General features: G+C 39.9%; 1 protein-coding gene across 1 annotated transcript in view; it reads left to right on the top strand.

The window, feature by feature from the left end:
* Positions 1 to 26,922, top strand: part of SVEP1 (sushi, von Willebrand factor type A, EGF and pentraxin domain containing 1) — a 198,515-nt gene that overhangs the window by 132,908 nt on the left and 38,685 nt on the right. The window contains exons 35-39 of the mRNA XM_047099519.1: positions 264 to 455; positions 1,403 to 1,570; positions 19,169 to 19,841; positions 21,831 to 24,622; positions 26,569 to 26,794. Coding sequence (XP_046955475.1) covers positions 264 to 455; positions 1,403 to 1,570; positions 19,169 to 19,841; positions 21,831 to 24,622; positions 26,569 to 26,794 — 4,051 coding nt within the window. The remainder of the gene's footprint in view (positions 1 to 263; positions 456 to 1,402; positions 1,571 to 19,168; positions 19,842 to 21,830; positions 24,623 to 26,568; positions 26,795 to 26,922) is intronic.

The following is a 26,922-nucleotide window of genomic DNA, read 5'->3' as shown; positions in this document are numbered from 1 at the left end:
TACTAATCCATGGCACAAACTGGAGGCAAGCCAAATTCTTTATTTTTCTACTTATCACTCAGCAGGGTCCCTGGGGGAAGATGTACAATATTCAACCTTAAAAAAAAAAATAATTTCAAAGCATTATTTCAGTAGGAAAAAAAAAGAACTCCTCCAATAAATCGTAAAGTGTAAATCCTCAATATTTTTAAAGGTTCTGGTGCTCATAAAATGATGCAAAATAAAGCAAAGTATATTCAGTAATTTTCCTTTATCTTCTTTAGGTGTAATAAAGGATATACTCTGGATGGTGCTAGAGAATCATCCTGTCTTGCTAGCGGTTCTTGGAGTCATTCTCTTCCTGTCTGTGAACTGGTCAAGTGTTCTAGCCCCGAAAACATAAATAATGGGAAATACATTTTGAGCGGGCTTACCTACCTTTCTACTGCGTCATATTCGTGTGAGAGTGGATACAGGTAAAGTCCGTAGACACCAGCCAAGCTGCCTATAATACCCTGTTACTCGTTATTCACTCAGTAGATTTCATTTGTATATGACTAGCTGACTTTAAATACAAATTTCTAAATGTAAAAATCGTCTCAAATTAGTATGCTTCCTGAAGACTAGTTTATAGTGCTAGGAATGCCTAGAAAAATATTCCACCTAACTTTGACTCTGGGAGCTCTAGGTCAGTTACTATAAGCATTCAGTCATTAAACATAAAAGCAAAAAGCGTTTGCGAAGCAAAACACAGTATCTGGATTGGGGGGGGGGTGGGTGGTAAATAACTTACCACGCTTATACTCAACATTGCATGGAATGTTCCAAAAAACATGTCAAGGTAAGGGCCTGGGTTCTTAATACTGTAAGAGGTTGGTTTGATTAATGGTGTGTGAGGGGATGTATGTGCGTATGTTCAAACAGAAGGGACAATAGAGAGAGGTTGTAGTCATAAACTTGGCCAACAGGATCTGAAGTGAAACATATCCAGTGACCAGAAAGTAGAATGATACAGACAGTCAGAATCAGGTTGGCAAGCAAAGGTGGGTAAGCCACGCCCTTGAGATGTAAGGTTTGTAAATCAAAGGAAGACCAGAGGTCAGAGTCGTGAGCAACGCACGTTCAGGTGCCCAGGCTCATGCCCGTTGACTTCAGTTACCATGACTTCCTGAGTGTCTGCCTCAGTTCCTGCTGGATCCCAACCAGCCCATTAACCCCTTCTCATCCCGGTAACCTATTTGTGAGGTCTGGGGTGCCCTATGCCACCACCAGTGAGCACATTTTATTTTGCAGCTGAGACCCTAAGCCCATTCATTATTATAAACACCCTGGAGCCTGCTCGGGTTTCCCCTGCTTTTATGTAATCCTCTCCATAGCAGTGAATAATAGCCAATGAAAGAGGTGGCATCATTCTTTCCTGTAGCTTACAGGGCCCTTCTGTCATTGAATGCTCGGCATCAGGCAGCTGGGACAGAGCGCCACCTACCTGCCATCTTGTCGTCTGTGGAGAGCCGCCGGCAATCAAAGATGCTGTCATCACTGGGAGCAACTTCACTTTTGGGAACACTGTCACTTACACTTGCAAAGAAGGGTGAGTAACCCTATGAGGGAAAGAAACACTGGGAGCCTCGAGGGAGCGGACGCACCCCCAACTGTGGAGATGGGCTCCATTGGACACTAAATTAAATTTCTTGGCAGCCAAAGCCACAGAGAGTTTTATGCTCTTGTTTCCTGACAGCAGAAAGGGAGCATATTCTCCTGTGGGAACAGTGTTTTCCTGGAATTAGAGTAATTTATCAAATTAGGCCTTGAATAATGGATATTGGGCAGTGCAGTGGAAAATATCTTTATACCTTTCTTAGAGATGAGAAAAACACATTTAAATAGGCAGTTGCATATTTATCTTCTGCAAACCTGAAGGCAAGACTTTAAGTCACAACATAAAGGTGACATGTCCACAGGGACAAAAGATAATAGAGTTCAGGTTTTTATATTTTTAATGATCTCGTATCATTCAGAGATAAATTTTGAAAAACGAGGAAGCAGGTTACAAAGAGCTTTCACACTCACTGTTTCATATGATCCTCCCAAAACTGTGGAAGTGCAGAGAAAGGGGGGGCTCACTCTGGGAGGGTGGTCTGCTTAAGATCTCAGGCAGGCAACAAGCAAGTGAAGGAGAATCCCGGCTCCTCTGACGTGCATTTCATTGCTTGCTTCCCCCCTTGCTTCTTCAAGAAATATTTTCACCATTTAATAGTGCTTTCACGCTCCAGATTTACAGCAGGTGTTTTTCACACAGTTGGAAGCAGCAACAGCAGAAGAGTTGCTGCTTTCTGGATTTGCATCTCAGCTCTGTCATTCACTGTGTGGCTTTGGGGAAAAGCTCTGGGCTTCAATTGTCCTGCATAAAAATAATCTCATTAAAGGCTCACACTTCTTATGGATACTGTGAGGAATAAAATGGTATCATGCCTAGCCTAATCAGAAAAAACAAAAAAACAAAAAAGGGTCACCTGGATGGTTCAGCTGGTTAGGCATCCGACTTGGGCTCAGGTCATGATCTGTCTGTGGGTTCGAGCCCCATGTCAGGCTCTGTGCTGACAGCTCAGAACCTGGAGCCTGCTTCAGATTCTGTGTCTCCCTCTCTCTGCCCTTCCCCTGCTCACACTCTGTCTGTCTCTCTCAAAATAAAAAATAAACATTAAAAAATTTTCAATTAAAAGAAAAAAAACTTAATTCAACAAACCTTGCCATTATTATGACTGGAGCACAAATGACAGTGAAGTTTCTATTCTACCATAGAAGCTGAAGTTCATTTCACCTGGGTTGAAGACAGTCCCGGGAATACAGGACTGCCAGCAGGTGGCGACAATATTTTTTTTGCAAAAAGCTCCTGAGAGTCAAACACTTGAATAGCCGATAGAGATCCCAAACTTGGACACCTTCTTAAGTAAAAAATATATTTTAAAAACTTACCCAAAAATAGGGATGCCTGGGTGGCTCACTCAGTTAAGCGCCGGACTTTAGCTCAGGTCATGATCTCACAGTTCGTGGGTTTGAGCCCTACAATGGGCTCTGTGCTGACAGCTCAGAGCCTGGAGACTGCTTTGAATTCTGTCTCTCTTTCTCTCTCTCTCTGTCTCTCTTTCTCTGCCCCTCCTCCATTCACGCTCTGTCTCTGTCTCTCTAAAAAATAATAAACATCAAAAAAAATTTAATTACCCAAAGGTAAATGGTAGTAGTTACTGTATTTCTTCCCAGAATTTTGTCTACAAATATTTTTAAATACTAAAGATCACTCTATAGATGCAAATTAACATTTTTCTTCTTTTCTTTATGAATAATTCACCTAAAATATGTCACAAGAGTTCTGAGTCTGCCTAATGTTAAGTCTATATGTTATACAAAAGGATTTTATTAAAAGTACTATAGGCAGTAATAAAAATTACAACAAATCCATACATTCATAGAGGGTTTACATTCCTCAGAGGACTTTCACATGAATTATCTCATGTGCCCCCTTCTACAACAATGAAAGTTTGGCAGAATAAATAGTATTCCAGCTTTATAGTTAAAACATGAAGGTATTGGGCCACATTATCTTACATATTCCTCCTGGTTTAGGCAAATGGACACTCTGTGGGAGATTTCATCCCATTGAAAAGATGGAAATCGAATCTACCCACCTAAATCACATAGCTGTTAGAAGGCTTGAGAACAGTTTTAAGAAAGTGCTTTAAACATGCATGAAGTGCTTTGTGTAAAAATGGCTGTTTTATTTTCTCTGTCACCATTATTGCTGTATACAGTTATAACATTTTAATAATTTAGGGGGTAACTATCTTAAATAGTTAATCAAATTAATAGAAAGTACCTGCAGTCACAAATCACTGCCCATCTACATTTTGTTCTAAACGAAAAACATCAAAAACTATTAAGAGATAGTTTTCATTTTTTTTTCTGAAAGCAAAAGTTTAGGCGAGAGGAAGAACATTGATGCCCCTTTGCATACCCTCACTCCTCTTTGGGATGCTACAGGGAGGGCCAGATAGAAAGAAAGCCTTTGTACTCCTCTTTTGTCTGGCCAAATGGCCAATGAGACATTTGAAATATACAGAAAACCACAAAAAGTCATTAATCTCTATTTAAAGTTACTGGGCATCCATTCTTGAGAGACAAGTACATATTAATTTTTTTGCCATAGTTATAATAGCTTTCTTTTCATGAAAGAAATACAGTATGAAGTAAAAATAATACAGTAAAGTACCTCAAATGTAACGAGAAGCCGTCCTCGTCACTTTCCCATTCTCCCCGAAGTAACAAATGTTCATTTTCCCCTTATTCCATATGTATGTCTCCATAAACAATGTTCTATTGATTTATGTCTTTCAATTTCTGAATATGACTCTTAGTACTCTTAAGTGTCTTTTTGAAGCTTGAGTTTTGCTTACCACGTGTTTTACATTCTTCTCTATTGATACGTGTAAATTAACAGAATTCATCTTGACTACTATAAGGTATTCCCTTGGAAGAATGAACTATCTGTAGGTCACCCGTTTCTCTACTGGTAGAAGGTTAATTTGTTTCCACTTTATTTGCTGATGTAACCGTTCTGAAGTAAATATCAGATGCACATGTTTCTTGGTACATATGAGTGAGACTGTTTCTGGCTCAGACACCAAGAATTAGTGTTGTGTCATGAAATATGCATATTTTAAACCTTAGGAGATATTATTTGATATCTATCAGTTGTTTATATTTGTGTGTGTGTGTGTGTGTGTGTGTGTGTGTGTGTGTGTGTGTTTGTCAGATTTAAGGAATCATCCCTACCCTGAGGTCATACTGAATATCTTTGCCTTTCTTCTGAACAACTCAAAGATCTTGGAAAGCATGAATAACTTCTGTCTCCCCTCTCATCTTAAACATCTCATCACTATATTTTATTTCCCTTTTTTTGCAACTTTCCAAATTAGTAATTTTTTAACATAGCGCTTATTTAGGTTTACTCACATTTATTAATCTCTTCATCACCATTGCTTTTTGCATCCCATTCCTTAATTCTGGGTTTAATATTTCTACTTCCTAAAGTATATCCTTTACGTTTTTTTTTTTCATCAAACATATGTTCTACAATCTTTGTCTAAAAATAATATTACTTTACCTTTGCTCTTGAATTACAGTTTAGCTGGGTATACGAGTCTACACTAATAGTTTTCTTCCTTAGACATTTTTGAAAATATTATTCCACTGCCTTATGGCTGCTAATGTTGCTATTGAGGATTCCATCATCAGTCTGCTTGGGGTTCTTAACCAGGGGCAGTGTTGCCCACCAGGAACATTTGGCAACGTCTGGAGACTTTTTTGGTTGTCACAGTTGAGGGGAAGGTGCTCCTAGCTCTCATGGATAGAGTCTAGGGATGCTGCTAAACAGCCTATGATGCATAGACCAGCAGCCCGCAACCCAGACGTGTCCAGCCCAAAATGTCACTAGTGCGGAGATCGAGAAATTCTGAAAGAATTGTTGTTCCACTATAAGTAATATCTTTCCCCTTTGGCTTTTTTATTTTTAATATGTCTTTGTTGTTTTAGTATTTCCTTATGATATGACTAAAAATGTGTTATATTGTCATTCATCTTGTTCAGGACTCATTGTACTTCTTACCTGTGAAAATTCACATCTTTCACCAATTTCGGAATATTCTCAGCTATTTTAACTTCAAATATTCCCTCCTCTTCACTTTCACTTTTCTCTGTTTCTTTAAGCCTTATGTATTGGACCTTTTCTTTCTCTCCCCGTGTTTATTAGTCTGTCACATTTTCCATCTGTTTATAAACTTGGGCTGTAATTTGGGTAATTTTCTCACATATATCATCTAGTTTACAGTTTCTACTATATGTAATCTGCTTTTAAATGAGTCCATCAATTTTTTTAAAAATGTACTTTATATATTTTTGCTTCTAGAATTTATATTTGTTTATTTTTCAAGTATTTCATCTTGAATATCTTTTAAATATCTTTTCTTTTTAAATATCTTTTCCTTTTTTGATAGGATTTTGTCTTTTTGTCCTTAATTATTTCAACATACTTATTTCATATAATTTTTTAATGTTAGAACTTTTTTTACTGTCTCAATTTGTTGGTACTCTAATCTCGCTGTTTGTTCTGCCTGCTGACTGATTCATGATGAAAAACATGATCATGTATGTTTTGTAATTTCATATTGTGTCCTTAGAGTAAGCAAAACTTGTTTTATCCCTGACAATCCCTTATGGTTTAAGTATGTGGATTATTTTTTCTATCAGGAACCCAGGGGATATCACCAGATAAGAACCCAATTTTACATTAATTTACAAATTTGAAGGCTTTCCATATAAAGTAAATAGTATAAATTCTAACATCAAATCCACGTGAGATGAGACCCAGGGACTACTACCTTAGCAGGGACTTTTTATTTACCCACCTAGGGCCTCAACAAATACAGAGATCTTACTTTTCCTCTCACTGGGCCTCTAGGTGGAATTTTTCTAGTGAATGTCCTTTCAATGAATGTCCTTGTAGGACAAAGACCCATGTCTGATACTTGGCTGCTCCCCTGTTTCAACTCCAAAGTTATATTTCCTACCGCCTCTTCTTCCCTTCCCTGTCCAATCCATGGCAATTGCAGCATCCAGTCACAGGCTTACTTCTCTGTTAGTTCCCTCCTTATTTCTGGCATGTGCATAATAACTTTTGTTATATTCCGTCAAATATGGTAGAGGGAAGGTTTCAGACTGTGGCATGGCCAGAAGTAGAAGTTCTGTCTGTGCACTCCTTTTCTGTTTCTTCCCCCAAGGAATTGATTGGCATAGGCCAGCATGCACTGTGTCTTCCAGGATGGCATCACTGTGTTCAAGTGTTGGCTTATGTGCGATGGGCCTGTTTGGCGGTCTCTTTCTGCTTCCCAAGATACTGTTGGCTTGATATGAGGATTAGAGCCTCTTTCTTTCTCCAGCTGCCTCAACTCCCACTGCCCTGCACACTGTGTGAGCCACCCAGGCCTGCTTAGTGAGTCCACATACACACATTCTTGCTTCAAGTCTCAGCGTTGTTTCTTCTCATATTGGCGTTGTCCTTTGTACAGACCTTTCCTTGAAATAAGGGGGAATGAACCGCTCTCAACTCTAGATGGAAGAGCCGATACTTTAGGAGACAGGAGTGGTAAGATGAGTGTCAGGGAAAGAAAGAAGCAGAAAGTGGATTTCTGCCTCCTGCCCTAAAATTGGTCTTTAAAATTCACCTTTTATCAAAATACTGGGCTGGAAGTGTTCAGCTGTCTGCCCAAGTTAATAAAATGGTAACTTGTCTCTCATTTTCCTTTTCATCCTTATGTGTCTGTTCTTTTGATAAGAAGCTCAGAGGGAGAGAAGAGTCATTGATATCCTAAAATCCTAATAGAATGTTTCCCTTTGGTTCGTCTTTAATTATATAGATTTTTAAATTCAATTACTGAATATACTAAGATAAAAATTTTGATCATTTTTAATTGGAAACAGAATTAACTGCTGATGGAAATTTATACTTTCTACCGTTCTTATTAAATTGCGGCTCTTTACATATCTAGTATGCTGCTATTTTAAGGCTCTTTTAAGGTTCTTCTTTTAAAAAGAGAAGAGCTAACAATCCACTGGGGAGCTCTCTCATAAAGCTTCACACATGCTCCCTTAGTAGGCTTCCACTCAGTGTGTGAATCAAATCACTGAAATTTGCATCTGAAGACTACTCTGCCCATTTTCAAAGAATTTTTCAACATTCTTCCAGAAAGATGCTAATGAATTACAGCAAATGCATCCTGGAGTATTCCCTTCTATGACATCACTGTAATACCAGTGGGTCATTTTTCCTTGGAATTACAGAGTAAAACAATTTGTTATATAATACATAGGCCCTGATTTTTAAATGAGGGTCTGTAATAGTGTCCCCAATGTCTCTTGAATGAGAATACAATATGTCACAGAATATTAAATATTCCAGCACTTTAGATTTGTGCCAATTCCAATTTTCCTGCTTTGCTGGCCAAAATAGGGTGTGTGTCATCATCTGTACAAAACTGTTTGTTTTTTAAATGATTCTTTTAAAAAAATGAGCAGGTGAAATATGTTCCCCAGAAATCATAACACACCTTCAGACTCCAAACATAAGGAAGTAATGCAGCAGTTGGATCAGAGACCAATTATAATTCAATCTAGACAATAGTTAACCCCTCTTTTTTTTGTCATTTGGAAAATATATCCTTCTTTAGCATCTTGAAAGACTACCTGACATATTTTGAAGATCGTTTTTTTTTTGTTTTTATTTTGTTTTCAAAGAGAGGGTGCATGTGAGAAGTGGAGGGGCAGAGGGTGAGGGAGAGAGAATCTCAAGGAAGCTTCATGCTGTCAGCGCACAGCCCCATGCAGGACTCAGTCTCACGACTGTGAGATCATGACTTCAGCTCAAATCAAGAGTCAGACACTTAACTGACTGAGCCACCCAGGTGCCCCGGAAGAGTTTGTTTGTTTTTTTGTTTGTTTTTAATAAACCTCAACCCCCATCTTTATTGAATATTTTATCTGTTCTCAAGTACTAGCTTTGGTTTCACTTCTTGAAACTACTCAGCATAAATTTTTCCGCACCTTCGAGTATTCATAGCTTGGTCCTGAGGTTCTCCCGCAAAGGGATCATTAGAGCTAATGGGGAGTATTCAGGAAAAGATCCCAGCCCTTCACACATCTCCTGACTGAGAAAGGATCCCTTACTCTGGTGCCAAGAGACAGACATTTCAGCCAACTCAGCCTCCAGTCTGCTCTTGTTCCTCTTAAATGGTTGTGATTACAAGCCTGTTCCTCTCAGAGTCACTCTCTGAGCTTATTTTGTAGGTCTGCAGTCCATTTTCAATCTTGGTACCCAAAGCCATAATGCACACTGACACGTGCAAATTAGAACATAACAGAGATAAAAATGCCAAATCGAGAGGCTGACACATACATACAAAGATAAAAATGTATTTCATTTCTCTTCTCTTTCTAAATAAATGAGTTTATAGAAATCAGTCATCCTTTAAGGATGTCACCATTGACTCATTCAACTTACATTCAGTGAAACACTAAAGACTCGTATTGGCAGTCGTCAAGCCGGGTTTGCCATTTGTGCAGGTTTACTTTACTGTGTATGTGCAGGACCTTTGCCTCTTATCTTTGTTAAGTCTTATACTTGTAATTAGAAACATTATTAGAACTGGACTATAAAAATCCTTATCCCCCACCCTATTGTTATGTGTTTCTTGTAAACTGATGCACCATAGGGACTGAGGACAGAGTTTTATGGCATTCACAAGATATGAAACTCCCAACTTGCTTATTTCTATGAATCAGTGCTCTTTGGGTCATCCAGGTAATACACCACTTCAGTATCTTTCTGCTCTAGCAACGTTTTGTCTGCCAAAACCTGAGTATCCTTGTCACACTGTCAAAAACCATATCCTGTTCACTTGTGCCTGCCACAACACACAAGATCCTCGTGATCCCCACTTCCTTCTTCCGGTGTTCATATGCTATTCCTAACTATTTGTAAGTTGCCAGAATGCCCCACCCATATCATACTCCTAGCCCTTTGTTCATGTTACTTTTCACCCTTGAGTGACTCCTTTTCTGCTCGTCTTCTCTGATGATTCCTCTCAAAAGCCATTTCAACAGGGAAGGCTTCCCTCCTCTTTCCATTCTTCAGGTAGAATCCATCGTTTCTCCTTTAAGCAACTTCTCTAGGTGTGAAGGGGCCTACAGTACGCCAGGCAGTGGAGGGGGTAAGGAATACAGGATGGACACAGATGCATAAAACAAGCAAATGCATTAGCTTTGCATTGTGTACTAAGGAAGTGACTCTAACGCATAGCATGGTCCTTAAGAATTCTTTAATGAAGGACTAAATGCTGATTGAGAGTAATAAAGAAAAGCTAAGACCTTAGGTCAGAGAAAGAGATATTGTAGGTTCCGGGAAATTATGGGTAGTGTTGAAAATGCATTGTTTACATTCATTTATTCATAATATATGTATTTGGTGGTAATCTTTCACTACTTTACAGAAGAGCTTTGCTGTGATTTTTCGTTAGGGAGGAGTCGTTGGTGGAGATTTTCCTGAAGATCAGGGTCAGAGGCCTTACAAAGTACTGCCAAACTGCTACACACAATTTTTTGTATCCTTAAGAGGCTTCGAAGAATAAGGAAGGTTCTGGAGGCAGATGCTTCTGCCTCAGAGTAGCTGGTCCCATGAAATAAAGGAAGCATTTTATAGATGGCCCGGTGGATCCTAATAAATCAGGGATGTCTCAGGTGACGTCTGTGAACTTCCACCAATGAACTGATGCTAGGAGCATCAAGGGACCCATGGAAATAATGATGCGTGGTTCAAAGTGCACAAAGGATGTAAATTGTGCTATAAAAATACAAAACTTCAGGAGTCTCTACAAATGGAATTTCTACTCAGAGCACATTCAACATAGAAACAGTGAAATCTGGGCACTCAAACCTGGGATAATGGATTTTTTAAAAACATTATGCCTTTACATATTGTCTTTGGATACTTTCCTGTATCCTTCTAGACAGAAGCCATCTGAAAACTTACTAAGTTTGATTTCTAATAGAAAGAGCAGAGCTTATCGATCGCCATGAACTGTAGCAGACCCTGCGCTTAGTTGTTAGGGATGTCTGTGAGTGTTTCCAGACCACTTCTGTCCACAGCATGATATATGGCCGTAAGCAAGGTGGATGCTCACATCTCTGCTGATGCTGTGCCTTTTTCTCCTTGATCCTTGTTTCCTACAGATTTCATGAATCTTGACAGCGAGGGCGAAGGGATTCAAAGCTCTCTATCATAGCAGATCCCTCATAAAACTAAAAGGGACCTCAGGGGAAATGTTTGCTAACTGATGACTTGAGAATCTCTGCTGAAGGGTGGGTCAAATAATTTGTACTAGTGACACTGCAGTGCAGTTTCCACGGGACACCTGCAAATTGTGATCTGCCTCATTTTAAAAAGAAAAAGGAAGGGAAACAGAACAATGTCATGGAAAAGGTATAAGTGTTAGAATCTAGTAAATCAAAGGCAGATTTTTAACTCTGCTGCTTGCGGCTGTGTGACTCCAGGCAGGTCTTTCAACCTGTGGAACCACCATTAACTCATCTGTAAAATGAAGAAATTTGTATGTCTAAAAAGGATTATGTTAATTGCCAAATTATTTTAGTCCTTTTATCCTTCGTTAGTAGCAAAATGATGGACTGATCAGGTGTTAGACGTTCCTTTATATTTTTTATTTATTTATTTTTGAGGCGGGGGTGTACAGAAGGAGAGGGAGAAAGAGAATCCCAAGCAGGCTCTGCACTGACAGTGCAGAGCCTGACGTGGGGCTTGATCCCAGAAACTGTGAACTCATGACCTGAGCTGAAATCAGGAGTCGGACACTCAACTGACTGAGCCACCCAGATGCCCCAGACATTCCTTTAAAACTCTGTATCTTTCTCTTCAAAAAGAAAGAATCAAGATCAGGACGACTCCAGGGGCGCCTGTGTGGCTCAGTTGGTTAAGGGTCTGACTTGAGCTCGGGTCATGATCTCACGGGCTCTGTGCTGACGGCTCGGAGCCTGGAGCCTGCTTTAGATTCTGTGTCTCCCTCTCTCTCTGCCCCCTCCCCCACTCATGCTTTCTCTCTCTCTCTGTCTCTCAAAAATGAATAAACATTAAGAAAAATTTTTTTAAAAATAAGGATGACTCCATTATAATTATTCTAATACTGTATATCATGATACTTTGTTCCACTTTGTTGAGAGAGCCCTTGAGAATAATTTAAGGTTTTGCAAGTCATTAATCTGTCATCATCTATGGGAAAATATGTTAAAGGCAGAAAGAAAGACTGAGAGTTATTAAGCAAAGTTGATTCATACTGGTTGAATAGCAGAGCCGTATGTGTAACACAGCGCCAAACGCTAACGCTTGGTTGGTTGAGGGTTTAGGAAACATTGCGGACTGAAATTATAATTGCTGCTTTAAATATCATTGAATATGAGTAAATGCATGAATTATGTGTGGGCCACATATGGTTCATTAGAGTTTTTGTTTCAAAGACTAGTGATAAAATCAACCAACTAAAACCATCTGTAGACAGATGATGTTCTAAATTTAAACTGAGTCATTCTTATTTTTAAAGAAATGTGCAACAATTTTTAGAGTTTTTTAAATAGCCAAAATTGTAAGTCCACTTCCCTTACTTAAACAAGCATTAATATTAATATGAAGATGTATTTCTATATCTTAAAGGAGCATCATTTGATCAGTAAGCTCAATATTCAAGCAGTAAATATTATTTTTTGTCTTTCCAAGTTTTTATTTAAATTCCAGTTAGTTAACATACATAATGTGTAAGTTTAGTTTCAGGTGTAGAATTTAGTGATTTGACATTTAATGTACAACACCCAGTGCTCATCACAACAAGTGCCCTCCTTATTCCCCATCACCTATTTCATCCATCCCCCTGCTCACCTACCCTCTGGTAACCAGCAGTTTGTTCTCTATAGTTAAAAGTCTTGTCTCTTGGTTTTCCTCTTTTTTTCTCCCCATGTTCATTTGTTTAGTTTCTTAAATTCCATGTATGAGTGAAATCATATGGTATTTGTTTTTCTCTGACTTATTTCACTTAACAGAATACACTCTAGTTCCGTCCACGTCATTGCAAATGGCAAGATTTTATTTTTAAGGCTGAGTAATATTCCACCACGTGCACACACACACACACACACACACACACACACACACACACAGACACACACATACACACACACCACATCATTTTATACATTGTATCCATTCATCAGTCAATGGACATTTGGGCTTTTTCCATAATTTGCCTATTGTTGATAATGCTGCTATAAATATCAGGGTGCATGTATCCCTTCGAATTAGTATTTTTGTATCCTTTAGGTAAATACCCAGTAGTGTGATTGCTCGATCATACAGTAGTTCTATTTTTAACTTTTTTTAAAGTTTATTTATTTATTTTGAGAGAGAGAGAGAGAGCATGAGCAGGGTAGGGGCACAGAGAGGGAGAGAGAGAATCCCAAGCAGGCTCTGCACTGTCAGCGCAAAGCCCAACGCAGGGCTCAAACTCACAAACTGTGAGATCATGACCTGAGCTAAAATCACGAGTCAGACACTTAACGAACTGAGCCACCCAGGTGCCCCTATTTTTAACTTTTTTAGGAACCTCCATACCCTATCCCACAGTGACTTATACCAGTTTTCATTGCCACCAACAGTGTAAGAGGGTTCCTCTTTCTCTGCATCCTTGCCAACACCTGTTATTTCCTGTATTGTTAGTTTTAGCCATTCTCACAGATGTCAGGTGATATATCATTGTGGTTTTGATTTGTATTCCCCTGATTTGCAATTCCTGATTTTTTAGTATCTTTTCATGTGTCTGTTGGCCATCTGTATGTCTTCTTTGGAGAAATGTCTGTTCATGTCTTCTGCTCATTTTTAATTAGATTATTTGTTTTTGGGTGTTGAGTTATATAAGTTCTTTATATATTTTGGATACTAACTCTATATTGGGTATGTCATTTGCAAATATCGTCTCTCATTCCGTAGGTTGCATTTTGGTTTTGTTGACTGTTTCCTTCACTATGCAGAAGCTTTTATTTTGATGTAGTCCCAATAATTTATTTTTGCTTTTGTTTCTCTTGCCTGAGAGGACCTGTATAGAAAGGTGTTACTACAGCTGATGTCAAAGAGACTACTGCTTATGTTTTCTTCTGGAAATTTTATGGTTCAGGTCACACACTTAGGTATTTAGTCCATTTTGAATGTATTTTTGTGTATGGTGCAAGAAAGTGGTCCAGTTTCATTCTTTTGCATATTGCCATCCAGTTTTCCCAAAGCCATCTGTGGAAGAGATTTTTTTTTCCATTGGACATTCTTTCCTACTTTGTCGAAGATTAATTGGCTATATAATTGTGGGTTTGTTTCTAGATTTTTTTGTTCTGTTCCATTGATCTATGTGTCTGTTTTTGAGCCAGTGCCATACTGTTTTGATTACTACAGCTTTGTAATGTAACTTGAGGCCTGGAATTGGGATGCCTTCAGCTTTGCTTTGCTTTTTCAAGATTGCTTTGGCTATTCAGGGTCTTTTGTGGTTCCATACACATTTTAAGATTATTGGTTCTAGGTCTGTGAAGAATGCTGGTGGTATTTTGATAGAGGTTGCATTAAATGTGCAGATTGCTTAGAGTAATATAGACATTTTAACAATATTTATTCTTCCGGTCCATGAACATGGAATGTTTTTCCATTTCTTTGTGTTCTCTTCAATTTCTTTCATTAGTGTTCTATAGTTTTCAGAGTACAGATATTTTACCTCTTTGGTTAGGATTATTCCTAGGTATCTTGTGGGTTTTGGTATGTTTGTAAATAGGATTAATTCCTTGATTTCTCTTTCTGCTGCTTCATTATTGATGTATAGAAATGCAAGAGATTTCTGTACATTGATTTTGTATCCTGCAAATTTAATGAATTCATGTATCAGTTCTAGCAATTTTTTGGTGGAGTTTTTGGGTTTTCTATATAGAATATCATGTCATTTGCAAACCGTGACAGTTTGACTTATGCCTTGCCAATTTGGTTGCCTTTTATTTCTTTGTATTGTCTGATTGCTGTGACTAGAACGTCCTGTAATATGTTAAATATCAGTGGTGAGAGTGGACATCCCTGCCTTGTTCCTGACTGTAGAGGAAAAGCTCTCAGTTTTTCCCCATTGAGGATGATATTAGCTGTAAGTTTTTCATATATGGCCTTTATTATGTTGAGGTATGCTCCCTCTAACCTTACTTTGTTGAAGGTTTTTGTCATGAATGAACATTGTACTTTGTCAAATGCTTTTTCTACATCTGTTGAAAGGATCATATGGTTCTTATCCTTTCTTTTGTTAATGTGCTGTATCTTGTTGATTGGTTTGCAAATACTGAATCACCCTTGCCACCCAGGAATAAATCCCAAGTGATTCTGGAGAATGATTCTTTCAATGTATTGTTGGATTCAATGTGGTAGTTTTTTATTGAGAATTTTTACATCCGTGTTCATCAGGGATGTTGTTGTGTGTTTCTCTTTCTTAGTGGAGTTTTTCTTAGTGGAGTTTTTATTGGTGTCAGGATAATGCTGGCCTCATAGCATGAATGTGGAAGTTTTCCCTCTTCTATATTTCAGAATAGTTTGAGAATAGATATTAACTCTTGATAGAATGCATCTGTGAAGCCATCTGGTCCTGGACTTTTGTTCACTGGGAGATTTTTGACTCTTGGTTTAGCTTCTTTACTGGTGATTGGTCTGTTCAAGTTTTCTATTTCTTCCTGTTTCAGTTTTGGTAGTTTATAAGTTTGTAGGATTTGTAGGATTGTAGTTTATCCATTTCTCCCAGGTTGTCAGATTTGTTGGCGTATCGTTTCTCATAACATTCTCTTATAATTGTATTTATGTGGTGTTGGTTGTTATTTCTCCTCTCTCGTTTGTGAGTTTATTTGAGTCCTTTCTCTCTTTTCTTTTTGATAAGTCTGGCTAGAGGCTTACCAATTTTGTTGATTTTTTTTTTTCACAGAATCAGCTCCTGGTTTCATTGATCTGTTCTATTGTTTTTTTGGTTTCTATATCATTTATCTCTGCTCTCATCTTTATTATTTCCTTTCTTCTACTGGTTTTAGCTTTTGTTTGTTGTTCTTTTTCTAGTCCTTTTGGTGTATGTTTGGGTTGTTTGTGTGAGATTTTTCTTGCTTTCTTGGGGTAGGCCTGTATTACTATAAACTTCCCTCTTAGTACCACTTTTGATTCATCCAAAGATTTTGAACTGATGTTTTTTCATTTCCTTTGGTTTTCCTATATTTTTTTTATTTCTTCTTTTATTTCCTGGTTCACCAATTCATTATTTAGTAGCATGTTATTTAACCTCTATGTATTTGTGGTCTTTCCAGATCTTTTTCTTGTGGTAGATTTCTATTTTTATGGTGTTGTGGTCAGAGAATATGCATGACATGACTTCAGTCTTTTTGAATTTATTGAGGCTTGTTTTGTGGCCTGTATGTGACCTGTTCTGGAGAACGTTCCATGTGCACTCAAAAAGAATGTGTATTCTGTTGTTTTAGGATGGAATGTTCTGAATATATGTTAAATCCATCTGTTCCCGTGTGTCATTCAAAGCCATTATTTCCTTGTTGATTTTCTGCCTAGATCTGCCCATTGATGTAGGTGGAGTGTTAAAGTCCTCTACTATTATTGTATTACTGTCAATTAGTTCCTTTATGTTTGTCATTAACTGTTTTATGTATTTGGGTGCTTTCATATTGGAGGCATAAATATTTACAATTGTTAGATCTTCTTGTTGGATAGTCCTCTTTATTATGATAAAGTGCCCTTCTTCATCTATTGTTACAGGTTTTGATTTAAAATCTAGTTTTTCTGGGGCGCCTGGGTGGCGCAGTCGGTTAAGCATCCGACTTCAGCCAGGTCACGATCTCGCGGTCCGTGAGTTCGAGCCCCGCGTCGGGCTCTGGGCTGATGGCTCGGAGCCTGGAGCCTGTTTCCCATTCTGTGTCTCCCTCTCTCTCTGCCCCTCCCCCGTTCATGTTCTGTCTCTCTCTGTCCCAAAAATAAATAAACGTTGAAAAAAAAAAAAAAATTTAAAATCTAGTTTTTCTAATACAAGTGTTGCCACTCCGGCTTTCTTTTGATGCCTGTTTGTGTGATAAACAATAAATGTTTCTCCATCCCCTCACTTTCAATCTGCAGGTGTCTTTACGTCTAAAATGAGTCTCTTGTATGCTGCATATAGATGGGTCTTGTTTTTTAATCCATTCTTACACTCTATGTCTCTTGATTGGAACATTTAATCCATTTGCATTCAGAATTATTATTAGAATGTATTTAATGCCATGTTATTATTTGTTGTTGTTTCTGGAGATTTTCTCTGTTCCTTTCTTGTCTTTGTCACTTTTGGTCTTTCCTTTCCACTCAAAGAGTTCTCTTCAGTATTTCTTGCAGGGCTGGTTTAGTGGTCACGAACCCCTTTAGTTTTTGTTTGTCTGGGAAACACTTCATCTCTCCTTCTGTTCTGAATGATACCCTTGCTAGATAGAGTATTATTGGCTGCAGGTTTTCCCCATTCAGCACATCGATTATATCATGCCACTCCTTTCTGGCTTGCCAAGTTTCTGTTGAGAATCTCCAGCTAGCCTTATGGTTCTTCCCTTGTAAGTGAGGGACATCTTTTGTCTTGCTGCTTTTAGGATTTTTTTCTTTATCGCTATCTTTTCCAAATTTAATTATATGCATTGGTGTTGGCCTGCCTTTTGTTGATTTTGGTGGGAGTTCTCTGTGCCTCCTAGATCTGGATATCTGCTTCCTTCCCCAGATTAGGGAAGTGTTCAGCTATTATTTCCTGAAATAAATTTTCCGTCCCCTTTTCTCTCTTCTTCTTCCTCTGGGACTCTTATGAATGTTATTACATTTGATGGATTCACTGAGTTCCCTGAGTCTATTCTCATGTTCCATAATTCTTTTCCCTCTTTTGTACAGCTTCCTTATTTTCCATTATTTTATCTTCTAGATCACTTATTTGTACCTCCGCTTCTTCCAGCCTTGTGCTCACTACATCCCGTCTATTTCCGATCTCAGTTACTGCATTTTTCATTTCTGACTGCTTATTTTTTAGTTCCTTAATCTCTGTGGAGGGCCTCCCTGAAGTCTCCCATTCTTTTCTCAATCCCAGCAAGTATCCTTATGATTGTCGCTTTAAATTCTCCATCAGGCACATTGCTTATATCTGTTTCAATAAGATCTCTCTGGCCATGACCTTATTACGTTGTTTCCTTTGGGATGAATTCCTCTGTCTTGGCATTTTGTCTGGCTCTGTCTTCTTTTCTGTGTTGGAAAAACCTGTTACGTTTCCTGCTTCTGAGAGGAATGGCTTTGTGAAGAAGAGGTCATATGGTGTCCGGGGCCTGGGGCTTCCGGGGGTGTCCGGTGTGTGCTGAGTACACTCTGGTGCTATGTTTTAGCTGCTCTGTCCTTTAGGCCAGTCATCTGCTGAGGCTCTCCTTGCCTGCTGTGGACAGTGTTTGGTCCTTGGCCAGAGTATAGTGAGCCCTAAGTAGATGTGCCCTGCTCTGCTTGTTCAGTAAGACCTGATACTCCCTCCACTAGAGCTGAAGCCTTGCAGAACTTTCTGGTCAGAAGACATGATGTGGGCAGGGGTTTGTGCTGGTCTGAAAGGGAAAGGAGCCCACTGCATCGGTGCTGGGGCAGACTTGCCCGAGAAGGGCGGTAACAGCAGAGCTCGGGGCTGTGGGACCTGGTGTAAGCAGGTCAGGCAGCCAGCGTCAGTGCTGTGCTGTTTACTGCCAGTGGCTCTGCATTCATGCTGTGGGGCAAGGGGGAGAAATGGTGCCTGCCGGCTGTTTTGTCCCTGCAGAGGTAACTCTGTGAATGCCACCTCCCACGGGTGCTGTCCAAGAAGAGCAAACAGTCTCCTCGTGTGGCTTAGGTGTTCTTCAGATCGCGCCATCTGCCCCTGGGCCGCTTGCCTGCCTTCTCTCCAGGAGCAGGGCAGCGTCCTCAGGTCTCTACACCAGCCACGCCTGCCGATCTTTAAAACTCCAGTCTTAAAGCCCTGCTGGTTGCAAAAACTCGCCAATCTCATTTTCTCATTTTCTCAGCCAATCGCTTTGGGGAAGCACTCTCTTGTGTGCATTTCCCTGAGGGCTTTCTCTGTCGCCTTTGTCTGCCACCAGGGCTTTCTCCCCTCTGCGGCACCTGTGATCCATTTCTCCCCCAAACCGTCTCTGCACTTTCTTGATGTGGCCTCTTCTCACCCTCTAGTTGTGCAGTTTGTTCTGTCCATCCTCAGGTCGATTTCTTGGTTATTCAGAATGATTTGATAGCTGTCTAGTTGTGTTTGAGGGACGAGGTGAGCCTAGGGTCCCCCTACTATGCCTCCATCTTAGCAAATACTATTTTAAAGAATAACAAATGAAAGCAAAATCATTGTTGGAAGGATAAAAAAATAAAAACAGAATATACAAAGATGCAAATACCTTTTCTCAAATATTATGCTTAGTTATTGTTCCCTTCCTCCCAATCTCATAGCTATACCCTTGCTGGTCCTGACACCATTGAATGCCTGGCCAATGGCAAGTGGAATGGAAGTAACCAGCAGTGTTTGGCTGTCTCCTGCGATGAGCCCCCCAACGTGGAACACGCCTCTCCAGAGACTGCCCATCGGTTATTTGGAGACATTGCATTCTACTATTGCTCAGATGGTTACAGCCTGGCAGACAATTCCCAGCTCCTTTGCAATGCCCAGGGCAAGTGGGTTCCCCCAGAAGGTCAGGCCATGCCCCGTTGTATAGCTCATTTCTGTGAAAAACCTCCATCTGTTTCCTATAGCATCTTGGAATCTGTGAGCAAAGCAAAATTTGCAGCAGGGTCAGTTGTGAGCTTTAAATGCACAGAAGGTTTTGTACTGAACACCTCAGCAAAGATTGAATGTTTGAGAGGCGGGCAGTGGAGCCCTTCCCCCATGTCCATCCGGTGCATCCCCGTGCGGTGCGGAGAGCCACCAAGCATCCTGAATGGCTATGCAAGTGGATCAAACTACAGTTTTGGAGCCATCGTGGCTTACAGCTGCAACAGAGGGTTCTACATCAAAGGGGAGAAGAAGAGCACCTGTGAAGCCACAGGACAGTGGAGTAGCCCCACACCCACATGCCACCCTGTGTCTTGCAGTGAACCACCTAAGGTTGAGAATGGCTTTCTGGAGGTAAGAGACTGATGAATGAGTAGTTCGCGGCTTTTGTCACTGACAGCTAGTCCACTGCAGCTAACCGGGGATTCGGAAGCAGGGCATTGAACAAATTAACTGTTGAAAAGCAGAAGTGGCTAACCCTATAGGTAGTGAGTATTGGCAAGAAGTTGATAGAGGTTAGGAATCCTTTTCATGTAGAGTTTCTACCTTCTGCTGGCGTAGAGACATTTGAAGTGCTTTGTAGCAACACCTTGGTCCTAACTATGAAGTTAGAATAAACCAATTTTAATACAATATTGTTTTGCTTTGTAGAAGAGGTTATTCCAAGATGGATGTAGATTTTGTAGAAAACAAGGTCTAATGGAACCTGTAGACATCTGGTATCATTTCTAATTTTTAAACAGCAGATGGCGTGAACCACCCGTTCACTATAATGCAGCTTCTGCAAGTTTCTTTCAGCGGACCCAACGATAGATTCACCAGGACAAAGAGCTCTCTCAGATCCACACATATCTTCCTTTCATATTAATATGTGCCTTCTCATGAAGTCCATCAAGACAATGGTAATAAGAGGCACCTGGTTGGCTCAGTCAGTTGAGCGTCCGACTCTTGGTCTCAGGTCTTGATCTCCTGGTAATTAATTCAAGCCCCATCTTGAGCTCTGCACTGGGCATGAAGCCTACTTAAACAAAAAAGAAAACAGTAATGAGGATCTATTTCCCCAAATCAAGGGCCATTTTAAAGAGACAATATTCTAATTAAACACTATGTAAAAACCCACACATACATAATACCTTTTCTCCTTTATATTCTAAAACAACAGTAACAACCTTCTGTTTGACACCTTTGCTCAGCTGTATTAGCATTCTATTGGAAGAGGGTGTATATAAGATAAGGGAGCTTTCTTCATCTGTTTCTTTGACAAATATCTCTGGAGCTCCTACTAGGCACCAGGTAAGCATCGGAAAGCTGGCATTTAACAACACAGCTTAGGCCTCTGATGGTATGGTGCTTATGTGCATGCGGGTGGGTGCCCAAGAAATAAATGCACAAAACAAATAATTATGTCCACTAGAATGAGAAGTTCACGATAGCGTGGAAGCTAGACATTACCATGATAATCCTTTTAAGGCTTTCATAACTAATTCGTCTTTCGTACTGCCTAACAATGATCTGTTATTGGGGCACCTGGGTGGCTCAGTCAGTGAAATGTCTGACTTTTGATCTGAGCTCAAGTCTCGATCTCAGGATTATGAGTTCAACCCTGTACTGGGCTCCACACTGGGTGTGAAGCCTACTTAAACATTTTTTAAGAAAGGAAGGAAGGAAGGAAGGAAGGAAGGAAGGAAGGAAGGAAGGAAGGAAGGGAAAGAAAAGGACTTGTTCTTATATTAAGCACTTATTTATTTAAATGTTGAGATCATGAGTATTAACTTTCTGTTTAAAAGATGAAGTATTACTTTTTTATTTCCCATCCTCAGAGCAGCAATTTTTTTGAAGTATGTTAAGAATGAACACACAAAACTCTGATGGTACTGTTAGGAATATATCCATGAAACATATTTTGTTTGCTTCTTTTTTAACAACATTAACAAATAGATGTATGTTTGTATGTGTATGTTTCCTTTTCTGTGATTAAAGCAACACACTCCAGCATTGCTTTGGTGAGCAAGATTTTTTTGAACTAAGTAATTTATAATTTTTGGTAGTGCTCCATCAAATCATCAATTTTAAATGGTTGGTCTTTTACCAATTATGGGCTCAACCCTATGGTAAAAATTTCTGCAGTAGAGATTACCTAATTTGACCTATCCTTTTTGCTTATTAAAAATAGAGTGGACCTATTGAAAAAAAAAACAGAAGTCTACATTTACTTATGCCTTAATGGATTCATTTTAACATAGGTATTTTTAGTTTAATTTTTAAATTATTATTCACAGTATTTAGTCAACCATATGATTTGTTATGCAAACTGTGCTTAATTGTTTTCTCCCTGTTATACAGCATGCAGCTGGCAGGATCTTTGAGAGTGAAGCGAGATACCGATGTAATCCAGGCTACAAAGCAGTTGGAAGTCCTGTATTTGTTTGCCAAGCCAATCGCCACTGGTACAGTGAATCCCCTCTGTCATGCATCCCCCTCAACTGTGGAAAACCTCCCCCAATCCAGAATGGCTACATGAAAGGAGAAATTTTTGAAGTAGGGTCCAAGGTTCAGTTTTTCTGTAATGAGGGTTATGAGCTCATTGGTGATCATTCTTGGACATGCCTGAAGTCTGGCAAATGGAATAAGAAGCCAAACCAGAAGTGTGTGCCTTCCAGGTGCCCAGAGCCACCCCTCTTGGAAAACCAGCTCGTCCTGAAGGAGTTAGCTAGTGAAGTAGGAATGGTGACATTTTCTTGTAAAGAAGGACATGCCCTTCAGGGCCCCCCTGTCCTGAAATGCTTGCTATCACAGCAATGGAATGATTCTTTTCCTGTTTGCAAGATGGTTCTTTGCCTCCCACCTCCCCTAATTCCCTTTGGTGTCCCCGCTCCCTCTTCCAGTCTTCATTTTGGAAGTACTGTCGAGTATTCTTGCGTGGATGGATTTTTCCTAAGAGGGAATCCTACCACCTCCTGCCAAGCTGATGGTACCTGGAGTTCCCCACTGCCAGAATGTGTCCCAGTGGAATGTCCCCAACCTGAGGAAATTCTCAATGGCATCATCGATGTGCAAGGTCTTGCCTATCTCAGCACAGCTCTCTATACCTGCAAGCCAGGCTATGAGTTGGTGGGAAATACTACCACCCTTTGTGGAGAAAATGGTCACTGGCTTGGAGGAAAACCCACCTGTAAACCCATTGAGTGCCCCAAACCCAAGGAGATTTTGAATGGCAAATTCTCTTATACAGACCTACACTATGGGCAAAGCGTTATATATTCTTGTGACCGAGGCTTCAGGCTTCAAGGTCCCAAAGCCTTGACTTGTTTAGAGACAGGTGATTGGGATGTGGATGTCCCATCATGCAGTGCGATCCACTGTAATCCCCCACAACCCATTGAAAATGGTTTTGTAGAGGGTGCAGATTATAGCTTCGGTGCCATGATCATCTACAGCTGCTTTCCTGGGTTCCATGTAGCTGGTCATGCCATGCAGACCTGTGAAGAGTCAGGATGGTCAGGCTCCATACCAACATGTGTAACCATAGACTGTGGTCTCCCTCCTCATATTGATTTTGGAGACTGTACTAAGGTCAAAGGTGGTCAAGGATATTTTGACCAAGAAGAAGACTTGATGGAAGTTCCATATCGGACTCCTCTCCCTCCTCATCACCTGGGAGCAGTGACTAAATCCTGGGAAAACACAAAGGGATCTCCTACTGCACATTTAGCACACTTTCCACATGGCACCATGGTTTCATACACCTGTAGTCCAGGGTATGAACTTTTGGGGAACCCTATACTGATCTGCCAGGAAGATGGAACGTGGAATGGAAGTGCACCTTCCTGTATTTCAATTGAATGTGACTTGCCTGTTGCTCCTGAAAATGGCTTTATGCATTTTACAGAGACTACCATGGGCAGTGCTATACAGTATAGCTGCAAACCTGGGCACATTCTGGTGGGCTCTGACATAAGACTTTGTCTACAGAATAGAGAGTGGAGTGGTGCTTCCCCAACCTGTGAGGCCATTTCATGCAAAAAACCAAATCCAGTTATGAATGGCTCTGTCAAAGGAAGCAACTACACCTACCTGAGTGTGGTGTTCTATGAGTGTAATCCTGGGTATGTGTTGAATGGCAACGAGAGGAGAACATGCCAACAAAATAAAAATTGGGATGGGAATGAGCCGATCTGCATCCCTGTGGACTGTGGTTCACCTCCAGTCTCAGCCAACGGCCAGGTGAAAGGAGATGAATATACATTTCAAAAAGAGGTTGAGTACACTTGCAATGTAGGGTTCTTACTCGAGGGTGCCAGGAGTCGTGTTTGTCTTGCCGATGGAAATTGGAGTGGAACCACTCCCCTCTGTGTGCCTGTCAGATGTGCTACCCCACCGCAATTGACAAATGGAGTGATGGATGGCTTGGACTATGGCTTTGGGAAGGAAGTGGTGTTCCACTGTCAGGAGGGCTACGTGTTGCATGGTGCTCCAAGACTCACCTGTCAATCAGATGGCAACTGGGATACAGAGTTTCCTTTCTGTAAGCCAGTCAACTGTGGCCCTCCTGAAGATCTTCCCCATGGCTTTTCTAATGGCTTCTCCTTTTATCACGGGGGGCATATACAGTATCAGTGCTTTCCTGGTTATAAGCTCCATGGCAGTCCTTCAAGAAGGTGCCTTTCCAACGGCTCCTGGAGCGGCAGCCCACCTTCCTGCCTGCCTTGCAGGTGTTCCACACCAGTAATTCAAAATGGAGCTGTCAACGGGACAGATTTTGGCTGTGGAAAGGCAACCCAGATTCAGTGCTTCAAAGGCTTCAAGCTCCATGGAGCTTCTGAAATCACCTGTGAAGCCAATGGCCAGTGGAGCTCTGTCTTCCCACACTGTGAACACGCTTCTTGTGGTTCTCCCCCAACGATACCAAATGCATTCATCAGTGAGAGCGGCTCTTTGGAGGAAAATGCGATAACTTACAACTGCAGATCCGGATATGTCATCCAAGGGAGTTCAGATCTGATTTGTACCGAGGAGGGGACATGGAGCCAGCCTTATCCAGTCTGTGAGCCCCTGTCCTGTGGACCACCCCCATCTGTCGCCAATGCAGTAGCAACTGGAGAGTCACACACCTATGAAAGTAAAGTGACACTCAGGTAAGACCGTGGCTCTAGAATCTCCAAAGGGTGCAGGCAGGAGGGCGGTAAAATAAAAAGCACTCGGTCAAAAATTTAGCAAATTGGGAAAATACCACCTCTGGACTGCTCTCCCAAAACTGAAGTTTTTAACCCCTTGGCCTTATTCTATTCATAATTATGTAGAAGTCCATTGTCTATAAAAACTAAACTACATTTTCAGATTGTAGTTCCTAATACAAGTATCATGATTATCATATTCTGTTGATCTTCATGAAACAGTAAGATTCTCTAGCTAGCTTTCATATCTCTTAAGTCACAAGGCTCTTTTTTCTTTTAAACATCATGCTGGTAAATTTCTTTATGATACCACTTTATGGTTATATCCATACATGCAAATATTGGACATATTAGGCAAAAGCTGAAGAATTCAGGTCAAAAAGCATATGCCTTCACTGATCAATATAAATAGGGAGATATCTTAAGGAACCTTTCAGACTTCGCAATTTGAACAAACTAAGCATTTAATGCACAAATAGTGAGTTTTTCTGTAAAGTTCCCTATCTACAATGCATTCTTAAAAAGAAATGAGAGAATACAGAATAAATCTATAAATTAATTTTTTTTTTATTGGAATGAATGTCCCTAAATATATCAACCCTCTAAATCAACTTAGATTTGACTCACGTCTGTGAAGGAGTTATGGATTATCTTTCACATATTGGCTTCTTAGATGTTAATAATTCAGTAACTGTTCTTGTGGGCATTTTAGCCCTGACTTCCTTTTCTCCTGATTGCGGTAAGAATAAACCCACAGGAGGATCCTCAATGACAAGAAAGCCAAAGAGTAGTATATCATGCACCAAGAAGAAAAACAACAATTATCCTTTGCTTTTGAAATATATTTTCAGCTTTCTCTTTGGATGTTGATGTGTGAGATATCTTGAAAAATCCCGATATCACCTCTTTCTCAAGACCCCCCTTGTTTGTTCTTCCTTGTTGTGTGTTGATGATGTTTCAGATCTTGTAGTAAACAGATTACAAGTTTGCAAAAGTGAGTCCTATCCAGCTTGGTGATTTGTGAAATTAAAAAAATATATATATCCACCTAGTCAATGTTAGTTAATTAAATGGTTCAACTTAAGCGGCAGTGTAGTACGGCAGTGAAAGCATGGACTCTGGAACCGGACTCTGGAACCAGACTCCGTAGGCAGGAATCTCAGCTCTGTCACTTCCTGGGGTATCTCTGGTGTCAGTCACATCATCTGCCAAATGGGAATGAAGATAATAATCATACCTACTCATAGGGTTGACATTAAAATGAAATCAATTAATATTTGTAGAGCACTTAGAACAGTGACTGGAATTTAATAAGTGCTATGTGAACATTCGCTGAATAAATAAATGCAAATTCTAAAAATCAGAGTGTTTTAGAGCCAGTTTGATTTGAGTTTGAATACCAAACTCATGGTTTGTTACATAACAGTATCTGCCTTTCAGGATTAAAAGAAATGCCCTCTATCAAGGACTTAGAACAGTGCTTGGCACATATAGATACCCAATAAATATTAATTATGTCGTATTCTTGTTAATATCTGAGTCTATTTTGGACTTTGTCTAGAATTTTTAGAACTGTTAGCTATTTTCAGAATAAAAGTGAGTTCAGTGTTAATATTACCTGCAAGAAAGGTAAATAATGTCAACAACATTTAAATCAACCGTAGGCTTGGTTAATCCTTGGGGTGGACAAATGAGGACTGATCTGATTGTCCTCGTTCTGTTGTTTTTGTTTTGTTTTGTTTTGTTTTGTTTTTTGCATGGCAGCGCCATTCCCTTGAGCTTTGAATCAGTTTTAATATGTCACATAAAATCTCCACTGAGTGTTGGAACATCATCTTAAATCCAAGAATAAGTCACCAGCTGTATTGTACTCCCTTTAAGACACTCATTTGGCTTTTCCATTCCAGATGTCTAGAAGGTTATGTGATGGATACAGCTATAGACACATTCACCTGTCAGAAAGACGGTCATTGGTTTCCTGAGAGAATCTCCTGCAGTCCCAAAAAATGTCCTCTGCCAGCAAATATAACACGTATACTTGTTCACGGAGATGATTTCAGTGTGAATAAGCAAGTTTCTGTGTCCTGTGAAGAAGGGTATATCTATGAGGGGGTTAACGTATCAACATGTCAGGTAAGATTCACTGCCTTAGAACATGTATTTGTAACTCATTTACATATATTAAATGTGTGTGTGTCCACACAAGCAGTATTTTGCAGCCCTGAAAAAAAAATGTCTCAAGTTTCCAATTGTGTCAAGAA

This window comes from Lynx rufus, unplaced genomic scaffold (genome assembly GCF_022079265.1).
Source record: "Lynx rufus isolate CCGP_SWC_20201006 ecotype Redwood Valley unplaced genomic scaffold, mLynRuf1.p SCAF_10, whole genome shotgun sequence".
NCBI lineage: Eukaryota > Metazoa > Chordata > Mammalia > Carnivora > Felidae > Lynx > Lynx rufus.
This window is presented reverse-complemented; position numbering and strand designations above follow the sequence as displayed.